Consider the following 16088-nt stretch of genomic DNA (forward strand, 5'->3'; position numbering starts at 1 on the left):
ATCCTGTGTGCGGGGGTACACCCTTTACAGGACGCTGGCTTCGTTGTACTGGCGTAACTTCCGTGACAGATATGACGTAATAGAAATGCTCGTGAATCCCGGAATAAAACACTTTTGTTTTAAAATATAAAACCCTAAGGAACAACCCGACGTACACATTGTAAGTTTTTATTGGTGCTCTTTTTGCGGAAGCACGCTTCTGGGAAGAAAACATTTAGGGTAAAATACACTGTGCGAATGCTATGAGCAACGCGATGCAAGTCGATTTACAATTACTGGGCTCGAGACGACAGGTGAAGTTTCTTGGCCGGAAAGAATGCCAGAGACGTGAAGAGTGCTAGCAAGCTTGAACCTGTGGGAAAAATTCAGACTGTCGCTGCCACCTGTCGCGTCGCGGGTCACTGTCTTAAATGGAGCTCAAGTCGTACTCATAATCGCAACTCAAATCATTCTTATAATCGGGAAGGAATTTTTTTTTTTTCGGAACTGAAGTCCACTTACGTTCTTTGAAGACGAAAGCCTAGCGATTATCAAAGGCTACTTTACTGCTACATCGGTGGTTGGTTGGTTGGTTGCCTCAAAGCAAGGCACATACCCACGCGGGGGATTGGCCAGGAAGCTTTGTAGCTAATCAAGAACCAATAATATTTTGGATGCGAAAATTAGACAGAAAATATATTTTAGAATGTGAATGTAGAGTCAGTAAGACAAATGAGATAAATGTGAACGCTTAGCTAACAGCAGGGAAACCGTCCTGTCGCCGCAACATAAGAGTTGCGGCGACAGGACGGTTCTCCCCCCAATAGAACATTACAGATTGGGCAGACGAAAATATCCACCTCCTCATCCGCAACTCACCAAAGAAGAAGCAACGCAGTTAAGAAGACAGCAGACTACCTATTTCCCGCACGCCCCACAGTTGCACACAAACAGTTAAGACTGTAAATTCTGCGGAAACCCCACCACATAGTATGGGAATTCAAGGGTGCGAAGGAACTCCCGGAGATCCTAGTGCCACTGACGTAGCAGTGGGAGGCCTTGCTGTCTATCGAGGACCGGGATGACCAGCACGGCCCGGTGATCCGGGCCAGACAAGCAGCTGAGGGCCATGGCATCCTGGACTAGCGGCGCCACCCACCCTGGATGATCAACGCTACTATTATGAGGATCATTCAGCGCTCAATTAAATGCAGAGCATTTCAGAAACTCACGATGTGACCCGCGTTGACGTCCGTCGTAGTCCGCACCGTCGTTGTCCGCACCCCTCCCCCTACACTATATAAAAAAAAATACTATCCGGCGCCTGGTTTCGATCCCTCGACCCTGCGGGCAGAACGCAATGTACATGGTGCTCTACCCACTGCGCCACAAAGCCGACACAGAATGGGAGGCTACGAACGCGCCTTATATCCTTGACTCATTCAAACCACGTCAAGAAGCTGCTGATACAACGCATTCACTACCACCAACTCCCCAAACACTAAACGTTAACGCAATACACCCACCCCCTATGCGACGCATTTACTCGAGTCACCCTCGCGGGGAGATGGGCCCAATTTTTTTCCTTTTACAGGAATTAATAAACGTTTGTTCCTCCTCCTACCACGCGTGCGTACGTTTCACCAGAGTCCTTAAGGACTCTGGTTTCACCTACATTTTGTGTCGCCTCTATGTCGTCTGCTACAAAGCGTTGCTGGTCATCCATGTTTACAGAGCGGAATGACTCATGATTTCTTTTTCACTGGCTGCTCCTCCACTTCGTAAACATTTCCTCATGCTTACTGCAGTGACTTATACCTTTCATTTGCAATTTGTTGCCTCAATTCCTTTTAGAAGTTCCGCACGATTCTGATGAGTATTCAGCTTGCGGTGACGCCGTGCTACCTGACGGCTAAAAATAACGTCGTTCGAAGGTCTTGCGGCAACAGTTGTGCCCCGCCACCAAGAGGTGGCGGTAGGCGGAAATGAATTCAGGATTTAATGAGATCCCGTAGGCGGGCTGCCGTAAGTCACATGCAGACAAAGTGGCTGAATTTTAAGTAGATTCAACGATTTCAGTCTAAGCGTCATTCAAACTGTAATACGTTTACTCTGCTATAAAACATACCTTGTTCACACAGGGAACGTATTGCGTAGGATTAGCCACTGTTGAATTAGTTCGAAACCACGCGACGCAAATTCATTGTGCCAGCGAATCAAATACACGTATGGTGCTGGAACTAAGACCCTCTTAAAAGAGGGAGGCAGATACAGTCAAACCCGCTTATAATGAACTCGAAAGTGCCGCGAAAAGTGGTCGTTATATCAGTAGTTCGTTGTATTTGAACTCACCCTCTAAACGCGCGCAAATTAGCCAACATGTCGAACAACCCCTTCTGGGACAAGCCTTTTCACTTTATGAACGGACGCCCGCTGCTTGCTTACGAACGAACTAAACTGTGTTTGCGTCGAACCTTCCGCTACACGCACAATGCCCACGATAAAATTCTTTCGGACGTCTTCAAAATTTCCCGTCGCCGTAAGAGCTTCGATGGCTATAACAAGCACGAGGCTGCGCGTTCCGGGAGCCACGCCGCAAGCTGCGTCGCTTCTTCTGGAGAAGAGCGAAATTCAACAGTTTGAATGTCATGACATCTTGCTCCGTGGTCATGACGATTCGTTATCAGCAACTGTGCCAACGAAGTGACGGCGAATCGCGATCTCTAGATGGCAGCTAAGTAACCACCGGCGCTTCTTGCAGCGCGCGGTGCCGCGTTCGCGTCCAACTCGGGCGGCATCATGCTCTCGTCAGTTTTCATGATCCCTACTTATTTTTTCTCTTCCTGACTGCTATTCCTCCTCTGGGGAAATGCCTGGAAAGTGAGCGACCTCGGTCGCGGCGTCCTAAATCTGCGGGCGCTGCTCGCCAATCCAATGTGGGATATCTTCGTCGCGATTAAACTGAAGCGGTGAACGCACAAGCACGCCGCCTCTTTCATGCTTTTAAAGGGGCCATGCAGACAAAATACAAGTTTGATTTATTCGAAAGATTTCATGTTTTATAGTGCCCACAGCACCTGTCCAGCTGCAAACGGTGCCGTAGTCACTGAGAAATTAGTCAATGTAGGTTGAAAGTTTGATTCTCCCGTCAAATCGTGTGTTTTCGTGAAGTCTGTCATGAAGTCATTGGGGCGGGTATTCAAGCGAACTTTTAGTGCGTCATTGGGCTTTGCAGCCTTGCTTACCGTCAGTCCTCTAAGATGGCGCTACCAAAGTTAGCCGCGGACTGTTTTCCGCCGTTGTATTTGAACCTGGGTTGTTTTTGTTACGGTAGAAAGTAATCGTTTCGGAAAACATGGGTTATGCTCGACAAACAGGGTCACGTCAGACAACGTCGCTTACGACGATCGGCCAGTGTCGTGTAAGACAACTCCAAACGGCGGACTACTGTGCAGCTAAAACAAGCATAGTGCGTCCAGTACCAACAGCATTGCGCATCGGTACTTCTATGTTTACGTGTATTTTCGTAACTTTCATTGTTTACCCCACCAATCTTACTGCAGTGAAATGAGTATGCATTGCATTTATGCGCACATAGCTCGTTGGGCAAGCTTATCAGCCCTCCTAAATTTGCGTTTGCTTTCGCCGGCCTCCGCCATTCGCACAGCTGGGCTCGTATGGCAGTATAGGTTCTGTTGCGGGAAATGAGTTAGTGGTTCGCACGGCTATTCCCTTTTTTCCTAATTATATAGCTTATTTGAGCGAAGTGTGCGTTCAAAGTGCTATCAGTATGATTTTAACGAGGCAGTCTTTTGAATGAACCCAACTTGGGTTTTGTGTGCACGGCCCCTTTAAGGACTGTTCTGATTTTTTTTGTTTTCACTTCGTATGCGCCATATTTTTACCGTGACCGGGTCGGAAGTGTTCGTTGTAAAAGTAGGACGCTTTGAAAAACGTTCGGTATATCTGGACGCCGTTTCAATGTGTAGTTTAGGCAAGTCCTAAGTGCACCGGAATACGTTCGTTATAACCGATAGATCGTTATATCTGGGATCGTGATGAGTGGGTTCGACTGCATCGGCGAGAGTTTAACGTACTAAGGAATACATTTGGTTAACTGGGAAGTGGAACACTCCACTGTGTACAAGACTTCGTCCGACACACGTGTGAGCTTCCACCGTGATCGCCTCGCACACTTCCTAAAAACAAAGGGGATAATATTTCTAACCGAAGGACAACTTTGTTCTGCAACCCTAGCGCCCACGCTAGTGTGGCAGAAGACTTTGGCGCCAAGTTAACGGAAAGGTCGAGAGGTTATCCAGGCTTAGAGCCCAGATTGCTACTCTGCACTGGGGCAGGGATATGCAGGGGACGAAACAGAGGGCAGGCGAAAAAGAGAGGGTAGGAGCGGGGCCGCGCACACACTTTAGTCCCATTGTGGGCACTATAGTCTTTAACCTAACCCCTGTCCTTCATGAAACACAAAAGGGCTTTTGTTGCCTTCTACGAAGTCGACCTAAAGCTGAAGAACAGGCAGTAGTCCCACGTAAGCAATCGACAGCAGGCCAGAGAAGCGACAGTATGAGGGAACCTCAAAATGCTTGATGACAGTTTGATGCCTTTTCTGTCATCCGTTAGTAGCCTCATCTTGGGCGGAATCCTAAGGCCTCTCAAGAGCTTCTCATGAGAGCGTATGTGAGAAAGGGCAAGGCGACGCCTATTCTTGTTTTTTTTTTTCTTCTGATTTATTCACTCACTCAGTCACTCATTCTTTTAATGCGCACGCAGCAAGTTTTCCACGGAGCGAAAACGACGGCGTCGGCGACGAAAGCCGAGAACGGTTCCCCAATGTCTGTGAAATACAAGTTTATTTAAGAACTGCGCTGCTAGGCAGCGCCTGAGTTCCGTGCAGAGAGAGAGAGAGAGAGAGAGAGAGAGAGAGAGAGAGAGAGAGAGAGAGAGAGAGAGAGAGAGAGAGAGAGAGAGAGAGAGAGAGAGAGAGAGAGAGAGAGAGAGAGAAACGTTTATTGAAACAACAGGGGCGGGGTGGGGGAGAAAAATAGTTAGGAGCTGTGGGTGGCCATCTGGTAGGTCCGTGCAGAGCCTCGGGAAAAGCGGAGAGGGCAGCTGTGACTGTGACGGGGATGTCCGCGGGCACCTACACGTGATATCAAGCACATGCCTCCCCGACAGGGTGGCGAAATATGGCCGAGCTAACAGGCAAATAGTCGCTCCGAAAGAAGACCGAAAAACCCCGTGCGCCCTTTTTGAAGACGCCCAAAACAAGCAAAAGCTCCAGAAATGCTCGCACCTTTAAGAAAAGTTAAATAACTATATTTAGCGAAGAAATCACTCAAGTAAGGTCGAGGAGTAAACAAGTAACATTGAACATCTTGCATGTGAAAACATACAAAAATACGAATGCAACTTCAGACCCGGACCTTCCCTCACAATACACTTTGGCATTTGATCTTCCCCACCTCTCACTCACCACAGTGCAAGTTTTGCCCCGAAAGGGGTACACGTTATCACATAGTATGGGAATGCTCCCACACACCCGACATCCCTCCCAATCCCCACCCCTCCTCTTCACAGTGGGCGGCGCAGCTGTCCAGCTCTGAACCCGGCACCCAGCTTAACCTGGTGAGCCAGGGACTCCTAGACTAAGGAGTCCCCCCACTGGTCTGCCTCCACACACGGGGTCAGATTGGGCCTCAATAAAACTTTGATCTTCTTCCTCCTATAGATACTTTACCTCTGTTAAATGCACGTTTTTATTTTATGTTAATCATGCCAGGGAAAGATTTACTTACTTTTTGAGTTACTTCTTGCTCGGTGACTGCTCTCCAGTTTCTTTCGGCACTTTTTGTTTTGTTACATTTTGGAGATGAACGCTAACGTGGGTTGCCCCCGGGTGATGCCGACGCCTCAAATCACCGAGAGTACGCTGCATGGGGTTCGGCTCGCCGACCAGGTTTCGTCGGTCGTTCGTGTAGCTACAACAAAAGCGTGTACCGCAGGATCACTGTCATTGAAACGAAAATTTTTGGTACCTGTATCACACTGTCCCTCCAAACAAAAAAGTTTACAAAAATGTTGCATGTTTAAAGCGAAATGAAAAGTGTATTCAAGATATAAATTCATAGTGAAGTTGCATTAACAGGACTCGTCTTAAAGGGGAGAGTGATTGCGACTATGCAAGACAAAAGAACAACAATATGACTAAAGGGGCAAAAGTGGGTGAAATCGCTAAATCGTTTTGACAAATTTTTTGATGTCCAAAACCTAAAGTAATTCCGCAATACACAGGAAAGGGGAACTATTCTTGTTGTCTAAGCAGCATTTAAGAGATCGGGTGCATATCGCACGATGAAAAAATGAAGTCTGCGAGAAAACCGTCCAATTCTGTGTCAGTACTCTACACTTTCAGGGTGTTATTTTGCCGCTGCGTTCTCATGTCACGCGTTGTTTTGACGTTTCGCTGTTTTGACGATGACCTCTTTTTTTCGCGTGCTTTTTTGACGCCACGCTGTATAGCCGTTGCTCTTTTCTAGCGTGCTATTTCGTTACGTGCTGTTTTGTCACGGTACCGAACATAATGCACACAAGCAATGGAAACTCGAGCACATGCTTAGACCACTTCTCCTAGCTGCGTTTCCCGCCTGCGTAAAGCCCACGGAGCTGTCTACATCTAGCGGAGACACCATCGATTTGCTTTCAGTTGCAAAAAACACTTCGCTGCTGGGTCGATAGGTGCCGCATGCGCTTCATGCGTCGGAGGTATTCCTCTAACAAATGCGGGAAATTCAAACACCCGGCATGTGCGATCGCCATCCAGATCAGCCAGCGTTCATCCAGTCCTCTCCCTGAGGTATTTTGTTTTAAAGCGAAGATAAATGTCTGACTCCTCTGGATTTATTCGTGTCGTTGCCTGTGAGAAAAACACGCTTTGTAGCAAAACCAATTTTCTCGAGGAAGCTCTGCAGCTCTCGATCCAATGCAGACATAATTGGAAAGATAATGGTGCAGATTTTAACTAATACGACTCTATTGTTGCGCCGAGTTTCGTTTACTTGTCATGATCAGTTCACGGTGGAGCTGTAAACAGCTTGAAATTCCTACGGGAGGAGTATGCGTACAGAAAACGGCTGTAACTCATGTTTTGTCGAAACTATCTCGAAACCAATTACACGAAGATGAGCTGTAAAACGACTACAAACCCGCGGCAAATTTTATGAATAACTATCAGTCGCAGTTTTAATACAAACAATAAGAAACCGCTGCTCCTAAGCCATTCCAGCAACATCACAATGCCGCCGTGGAACAGGCAGCCCCTTGTTCGTTTGCTAGGTTAAAACTGTAGTCCTTCAAAGTTTTGTTAACTATGAAAAATTATAGATCGAAAATAAAAAAACAATCATGATTTCTATCTTGCGCTTGTTGGGACTGCGTTCTTGTCTATAGAGAAACAGAAAGAGAGAGAGAGAGAGCTCTTTATTAGAAGAAAGCAGAGAGGTCTGCAGGCATGAATTCGACTACATGCTACTCTGCGGGGATGGGGAGAAGGGAATAAAGGCCCTGAAGGAAGCAGGGCGAAAAAGAGGGGAAAAAAGGAAGAGGTAAAAAATAGTGCAACATGAAGTGTTCCGTGGGTCACGCAAAATCCAGGTGTTCTCACAGGATGACTACGCATAGTTCTACATTTTCTCCGCGACGCCGATGTCACGTAAATAATCAAACAGTGCATCTAACACTTTTCGCAGGGATGATGGAGATCACCATGGTCCAAGAAGAGCTTTCAATGATAAAAGTCCGTTGTTGAGGCACTCGATCTTCTTGGCGAGGTGGTTCCTTTCCTGGTTGTACGCCGGACACTCTAATAAATTGTGCTCAACAGTTTCTGGCAAACCACAGTTATTGCAGTAAGAGTTTGTGGCTTGACCGAGGCGATCTCAGTAGGAGTTCGTAAATGCTGCGTTGAGGCGCAACCGATGGTAAAGCGTCTCAATTGACGTGGGATTCGCTCTGGGAGCCTCATTCTCAGGTCAGAGTCTATATCATACAGAAAGGGGGGATGAGTTGCGGGGAAAGACCAGAGGCGGTTTCGCTCCTCTAAGGCAAGCTGCTTCGCTAGTACTGCAGCCTCGTGCTTTGTAAGAGAGAGATAAAAAACTTTATTTGTCATCTTTGCTGAGCGTGACCACCCGAGAGACAGGTTCGGGTGTGCGCTTCGTCAGACGGTGGCCAGGAACCCATGGACCCTGGCGGCGCCTTCCGCCAGCTGGATGACCGCAGCTTGTACTTCGAGAATGCAGCTGAGCAGCGCGGCCTCCCACTGCTCGGAATTACTCATGTGGAATTCGGGGTTGGCGGACTGGGGTTTGAGATGGCAGGCCCAGACCATGTGGGTCAGTGAAGCAGCTGGCAGTCCACACTATTTGCATGTGTCCTGGTACCTTTCAGGTACTGTCGATGGCTAAGGGCGGGGTGGGGGAAAGTGAATGTCTGCAGCCTACGCCACGCTACTGATTGTCCTCTTGTGAGGGATCTGTGAGCTGCCGGAAGTTTCAGGCGACTCAGCCTATAGTGCTGGGTAATTTCCTGATATGACCAGAGCCTAAAATTTTCCTTACCTTGCGCAGTTGTAGCCCTGGGCGAGTCGCCTTATCTGCTTTCTCGTTGCCGAGAATGCCACAATGTGCGGGTATCCATTGCAAGGTCGCACGATGCCCAGCGACGTAGGCTAGATGGTGCAGGTAGGCGACGTCGCGGAATACATGGTCGTGAGGCTGAAGCAACTGGCGTGCGGTAGGGTTTGCAGCGCTGTCTTTGAATCCGTGAATATAGCTCATTCCGCTGATGGCTGACGAATAATGCAGCGGAGGGCTTGCTTAATTGCATGAAGCTCGGCCGACGTGGATGACGTTGCACGTTCAAGCCGGTAGGACAGCGCTTGGCCGGTTGAGGAAACGTAGAGGCCCGATGCACTACTGTGAACTCATACTTCTAGCGAACTTTAACACAGGACTTAATAGTTTATTATTATATAGGGCACATTTATTTGGGTACTTTTCCCCAGCGTGTGTACATCCCGTGCATCCCTAGCTGGTATCCCGGCTCATGCGCTGCCGAGCACAGATATGAAAAGGCAACTGCTTTAGCCAGTTCCCAGGTTTAGAGGATCGAAACCAGGCTCGCCTGCTGCTGAAGTGGGTGTCATAACATCTGGGCCATTAGACCTTAGTGGTCACCATCATCATTATCTTCTTGGTAACGCACTATAATTGTAAGTGTCGCTCTCAAGTACTATGCCTGATGTCACAGTTACTCAATGTACGTTATTTGCGGAAGTCCCCATGGGGCCACTGTATCAAAAGCCGGTCCGGGGTTGACCCCCTGCCCTGGAGCAAGCAGAAGGGGCAAGTGGATGATCCTGCCCACTGTCGACAGAAAGTTGCAGTGGTACTGAAGTGCTTGCGGCTGCTGCCGGAAGTCGAAGCAAAACCCGTGGAAACATTACTAAACATTCTTAATTTGGTGTTTCGTAATTTGAAAACGAGCTGTATTAAGTTGTGTTATTAAGTATATGTTTAGCAAAGTTCTGTTTTTGTTCAATAGGTGCCGCGCCAATACACTTTTCCCTCAGCCACAAGGGGGTGCTCGCGTGGCCCGGCTTCTGAAGCGGAGTTTCGCAACGTGTACATTGTATTACTCAGGCCTGTTGTAAGGGCTAATGGAGGAAACAATTGACACCTAGATTTCGGCTCGGTCCGAAACAGGAGCACAAGAAATACATGCCACTGCTGCCTCAGGCCCGTTCACACAGAACCCGTGTCCAAATGGGGATTGAACAAAAATGGGGAAGCCAATGCCAAGGTCAATGCAGCCTACTAGCATATCTCGAGGGTCATCTGCCGTACGCCAATGCATACGCACAGACACGTCTTTACATCGTTTCCTCGCATCTTACAGCTACCGCACATGAAAAAGTCTCCTTCAAGAATCGCTATTCCAACAGCGATGCCTAAGCAGCAGACGATGGCGTGACTACAACCTGCTTGCACTAGTCTCTCTTTAACTGCAGTAATGGAATTAATCAACGGCGAGGCAATTAATTGGGTCCGATTCCACTTCTCCACGCTTACGGATGAGAACTACGCGGCTTTCTCGAGAACTTGGCAGTCGAAAAAAATATTTGCCGTAGTCCGGGGCAATGTCGTTGCAATCCTACCTTCTGCATCTCCCGTTGTCCAGCGTTGATGATTACGCAACGTGAGCAACTGCAGGCGGTGCGCATTTGAGATAGGGTGTGTACAATTCCAGAATAGCACCTATTTAATTGCGCAACTGCATGTACGGGTGCAACGCCTGTACTTTAGCACACTTTCGTTTCGCAATGTGTCGTTTCTGTACTCGCCCTTTCGCGCATGTGGCTTTTGTGACCATAAGCATAACCAAGGGCATTATGTCCGCCGCTTATAGAGGAAATGCAGAATGTAGATGCTGATGATCAATGTGTCCTCTTTATCGCTGGCGTGCCGCTTCTCCCACTAAGATAAATTGCTAATAAAAACAAATGAGGAGTTGGGAAACGGTGGCACTACCGTTCTCACACGGGTTGAGCATAATATTTTATGCGCAAACAGGGTTTGAGCTGCAATGCGCAAAAAAAAAAAAAACGCGAAAATGACGCGTCCTTTTCTGTACGTACCATACCTTTTTTTTCTTGGTAACTTGCTTCAGAGTGATAATTTGTAAACTTTGACTAATTGCAAATCCAGATTAGAATCTCAGGCCATGAAGAGAGTTTGTTCCGCCGATTTAAAGTCTTTCTAAACGAGAACAATTGGTCGCCATCCCACCTTGCGAAAATGGATGTCCAGCAAAGGCGTTGTACACCACTACAAATGGTGATGGAGGAGGATATGAAATGTTTCTCGTCGTATCGGCGGGCTTGTCGGTTGCGTTCGGCTAGTGTCACTGGATAAGGTTACAGATTATCGTCACTCTTTTCTCCTATTGTTGCCTGCCGCCGCCATGATCATTGGCCACTTCGCATTACGCGACATTTGTTTACACTGCGACGGTTTATGGGCGCCGCCATTTTGTTGTTTACGCGTTTTAGTCGGTCAACTCTGGTAGGCTTAGCTTGTCCTCCCTGGTCTGCGGCTGCGCGCGACTGACGTAGTTCCAAATGCGAATCAAAGATAACGCGTTTAACAGCATTTCAGCAGCAGAAGTGTGTCCAAAAGTGCGGCAAATGCTGGGTCCGGCCTAGCCTGACGCTTGCGCTCGGCGTCTTAGGGCAGAACTGCTCTATTTAGCGACGCTAGTCCTGCCTAGCCTCCGAAGATAACGAGCAAACATAATCTTTACCAGGAACACATGGTTGGGGTGCGCATTGTTCACGGGTGCCTTATCCTCTATTATGCGGTTTCGATGCTTGTTTTGTGGTTTTCTATAACGAATTATGAGCTCTATGCTGTATGCTTGATTAGCCTGACGCTTGCACTCGGTGTCTTAGACCTTGGCGCCTGGGTGTTTTTGCCCACGGAGATAGTTTTTGCCAAGGGCGATGAAACCGTCAGGGGGTAGAGGCACACAGCTTTGCAGTTTCGAAAGCGCCGCTCACCACACAAATTTCTCCCCTCGCAGCTATTATTCGGTGCTGAATGCCGCAGGGCTAGAATTAGCCGATGACTAGGATGTCTGACCAGTACAGCTAGCACGTGAACAAATGAAAGGCAATACTCACCTTTAAATAGGGCAAAGGTACCATTAAGACAACGCAACTTTGTTCAATTTGAAATAACTAGCCTTTGGAAACTCACTCAGCGTCATTCCAGTCGGGAGACTTTTTAACCGAAAAAAAAAAATTTCTCCTTAGTGACGTAATATGGGCAGGAGTGGCGCAATACAGGCCAACCGTAAATACAGTTGCGTACTAACTGCGCGTTTGCCTTCAAATGATTCGATCAAACGGAACTAGGGGCCCCACTACAATCGTCCAGTCCTGTTCCTTGGGGAGGTGCAGGCCGGCGGCAGCCAATAGCACAAACAAGATTCCGTGACGTCATAGTGAAATCTCCGGAAAGTGACAGGGGAGGCGCCACTGCTTCATGCGCTTTCTCTAGTATCTTATTTTTTAGAGTTTGCAATAATGTCGGTATAACTGCTATCAGGACCAAGTATCGCGAATGAAGTAAACTTATCTTCATGGCCCATTTAAACCCATATATTAGAGGACGAGAGAGATTTAAAACTCTGCAAACCAGTGTCACGTTCCTGCGGTAGTATGTGTGGCAGCCGCTAACAGCGCATGGTTTTCTTCTCGCCGAATAAAGAAAAAGCATCTACATTTCCGCTTAAATGTCGCAGTGTAAATTTCACGGGTTGCACTACGCACCAAGCCGCAAATATTCCGACAAATCCACTTCGCTGCCCCTTTAAGCTAAACTCTGAAAATGATCAGCGGCTGTATATTTACAGGCCACGTGGCAGCTGTGTGTAGCCCCTGGCTGTGTAATTTGCGAATCTCTGCCTACGATACTTTCATATAAACAGCTCACAAATGGTCTAAACTTAGAAAACTTTCGCTACAGCTATTTATTTATAAGTGCTTCGCCGGACGATAGTGGGCAATACCTAGCTACAGTTCAATTATAACTCGTACTCCGATTAATTACTTTGCAAAACATTCCGCTCGGTGATGTCTAATTGTTAAACCCACGTGGTTTTTATAACCTCGTTTTAATTTTTCTTCTCGGTTAAGTTTGGCCGATATGCCTCTTTTACGAGAACAGAAGCTGCATGCTGACGCAATGAAGTTTATCCTCTGTCGCGCACCTTTACGCACAATGGAAACTTTACCCCTTCTCACATTTTTCCGCAATGCTACCTGCCGCACGTACGGCAGAATTTATGAAGAAGTAAACTTAATGAGAACGTGCGATCTGCGTGGAAGCAAATGAGGCCAAGCTTTGACCGACCAGCCGGCATACGGCAGTGCCGACTGGTAAGATAAAGAAAACTCGACAGCAGGTAAGGCAGACAACCAGTGTGCCGCTTTTTGTCCCTCGGGAAAAAGAACGAGCAAGTTTTCACACATGTAGCGCAGATTTCTTTTTTTTTTCTTTTTCGTAGAGGTCTTGGCAAACAACAAACATCATTACGCGCACAATTTTCAATAATGAAGGGCACGTATAAGAATAGAGGTATGAAAACATTTCCTCAAAAAGGGGAACATTATATAAGGCTATGCAGCGAGATCAATAAATAATGAGAAGCGCCTTGAGAGAAAATAGAACTTCCCTCCTTCGATAGCCACGAACGTAGAAAACGTACGAACGTCGGCAATAGAAATACTAACAAAGAAAAAGTAGAGAAAAAAAACGTCTGGACACACACGAAAGATTGGGTTAGGAGCTACGAGACAATTTTTTTTAGGAAAAAGATAGGAGAAGGGAGGGACGTGAAAAATTTTAACGTAGGGCACATGCTTACGCCATCATAGATGTTCGTCCTGCGTTAAGGTGCGAGGAAACAACGTCTAACGTTACAAAGTAGAGTACAGTTCAGAGTGAAAAAAATATGTCTTTCGTGTAACGTCAGGGCTCCCAGTGGAAAAAAGACTAGCCCCTTAAAGTAGTTCTATGAGTACTACATGTCACGCACAAAACTCCGGGAGAATTGTCGCCAAATAAACTGGCGGAGAAAATATTTCCACCCGGTCGTTCGGAACATTGGGTTAACATGATTGAAATAAAATGAAGTAGCTTCACGCTAAGCGTGATCGAAAGCATGTGTGGCGTGCCGGCCATTGTCTTCTGTTTCTGGCCTGCGATTGTCAGCCAGCGAACGCACGTGGAAAGCATCAACATCTGAGTGAATTGTACAGAAACACTGAACAGTGACCTATTAGCTGACGAGAAGACTCGAGCTTCGCATCTGCTGGTCGTGTCGTTGTATGGTTGAGAGCTGAACAGCGCAGAAACAAATCCCCAGGAATGGTTGACGCCAAACTGTCGCTTGGCCCAGGCGATACGGCGCCACACACATCACCTCGTCTGCGGCAACTGGACAATCGTTCTGATATGATCACTTCTTGTGCGTTGTTTTGAAACCTCCCTGGGCTTCCGTCCGTAAAAAAAGTTCACAGCCCAGTTCAACAGCCATAACACTTCCACAGCCTCCTCGCATGCGTTCACGAGTGAATAAGCGCAGACGACATCTTTCTGGCACCATAATTCACTTCAAGAGGTCCTTCCCACGTGCCTTGTTCCTGTCACTAACCGAGAACGTAAGTATTCACGCTAACCACCCACACCACCGCGATGTAACGAAGGGTTGACGAGGAGGTGAGGGGAAGAGGCGGGAGCTGCCTTCACGTGGTGAGGTTGCACTTCCGGTCCTGGAGCTTCTTCAGCCTGCTCAGCTGGCGGCTCCGGCGATCAGTGAAGCGGCGCACAAACGACTTGGAGTCCACGACAAGCTTGGACTCCTTGTTCACGAAGTCCCGCTGTTCGCGAGCCATGACCACGTACTCCCGGCCCACGTGGAGCCGAGGGCACGCGCAGCGGCTGTCGGCCGCCCACAGGTACTCCCGATGCTTGAGGTCCAAGATGTTGCGGTACGACTCGGCCACGAGCACGTCGTAGCGCAGGGATCCTTCCGCGCGCTCCGCCGAAAGCACGGTCGCCTGGATCACTGCGAACACGCGCGCGGAAGAGCGTGGAAGGACGGGCATAAAAAAACACTACAAAAAAAAAATAAAATAAAGGAAGCTCACACTAATGCGTAATACTTGAGGGTATACCGAAGCTGTACGCAACCTCCACGGCCATCACCAAGGTTTAACTCAACGATGGCAGCCGACTTGCTTCTTCGCTGCCGCAACGACCTGTACTTCACCTTCGTTGCTTAAAGGAGCCATGAAGAGAAAATACAACTTCGTTTAATTTGAAAGAACTAGGATTCAGTATCTCACTCAGCTCCATTAGAGCCACAAAAGACGTTTTTTTAACGGAAAAAAAGCAAGAAGTATTTAAAAACTTTCAAATTTTGCGCCACAGTGACGTGTTATGAGCAAGAATGACGTCATACGGGCCAACAATAAAACGCAATTTTCAGTGCATTAACTGCACGTTAGCATTCAAGTGATGCGGTCAAATGGAACTAGAGGCCCCATTACAAACGTCCAGTCATGTGTCGTCGCCACAGGTCAGTTAGGCGGCCGCCAATCGCACAAACAAGGTTCCGTGACGTCATAGAAAAGTTGCGGGAAATTGGCTAGGGGGTCGCCACGGCTTCATACGTTCTCTTTCATATCTCCGTTATTTGTTCGAAGATTGCGATGATATTGGTATCATTGTTATCGGGACTAAGCCGTCTTTTTAATAAACCCAACTTGTATTTTGTCTTCATGGCTCCTTTAAGTGTGAGCTTCATTTTTTTGTAAGTTATGATCACTGGACATCACCTTGGAGGGGCGTACGCTAGGCGTGTCTTTCCCGCTCCCAGCAAGTGTTGTCCCGATTACGGCGAACGCTGCATTTATTTTTTTTTGCCAATCTGGCCAATCTCGCTTAGCGGGTGTGCTTGGCTTGCAAACGTGCGCCGGGAACGCTGGGCGGTCGTCGCGAGGCATGCACACACCAGCGTGCGGCATTTTCTTGGTTTTGTTCCCTGCCGAGCGGTCGCCGCGAGGCACGCGCTCACGTGCGTGCGCTCGGATATTTTTTAGACCGGTTATTTCTCGGTATTTTTAACTGCGCACACAAAAAATTGCGATTTGCTAAACAGCTTCGCTGTAAAAAAAAACTGCGATTTTGTTCAGCTCGCTGGAAACAGCATGCATATAGATTGGGCGAATCGTTGTGTCCCATTGCTGGTTCTATTGAAAAATCAATGAAAAAATTACGCGAGAATCGTCCGGGTGCCGTTGCTCTATATTTGGCTACTGCAGCCTTAGGGAAAATTTTTACATTTCATTCTACCCCCTAGTCCTCCCTTCCCTTCGTAATTCGGCTGAATGGAGGATAAAGCGAAGTAAACAACAGATGCATGTGTAGTGAGAACCAATTATTCCTATTATTCCCTTCAAAATTGAC

The 16088-nt window shown here is 47.7% G+C and overlaps 1 protein-coding gene across 3 annotated transcripts in view; it reads right to left on the reverse strand.

Moving 5' to 3' along the window:
- Window positions 1–13561: 13561 nt before the first annotated feature.
- LOC144170040 (ADAMTS-like protein 5) overlaps window positions 13562–16088 on the reverse strand; it is a 75593-nt gene continuing 73066 nt past the window's right edge. For all 3 annotated transcript variants that reach the window (XM_077699545.1, XM_077699544.1, XM_077699547.1), the window contains one exon: window positions 13562–14685. In XM_077699545.1, the coding sequence (XP_077555671.1) occupies window positions 14363–14685 (323 nt within the window). In that variant the 3' untranslated portion in view covers window positions 13562–14362. The remainder of the gene's footprint in view (window positions 14686–16088) is intronic.

Source organism: Haemaphysalis longicornis, unplaced genomic scaffold (genome assembly GCF_048455015.1).
Source record: "Haemaphysalis longicornis isolate Haplotype H1 unplaced genomic scaffold, Haemaphysalis longicornis Haplotype H1 scaffold_2, whole genome shotgun sequence".
Classification (NCBI taxonomy): domain Eukaryota; kingdom Metazoa; phylum Arthropoda; class Arachnida; order Ixodida; family Ixodidae; genus Haemaphysalis; species Haemaphysalis longicornis.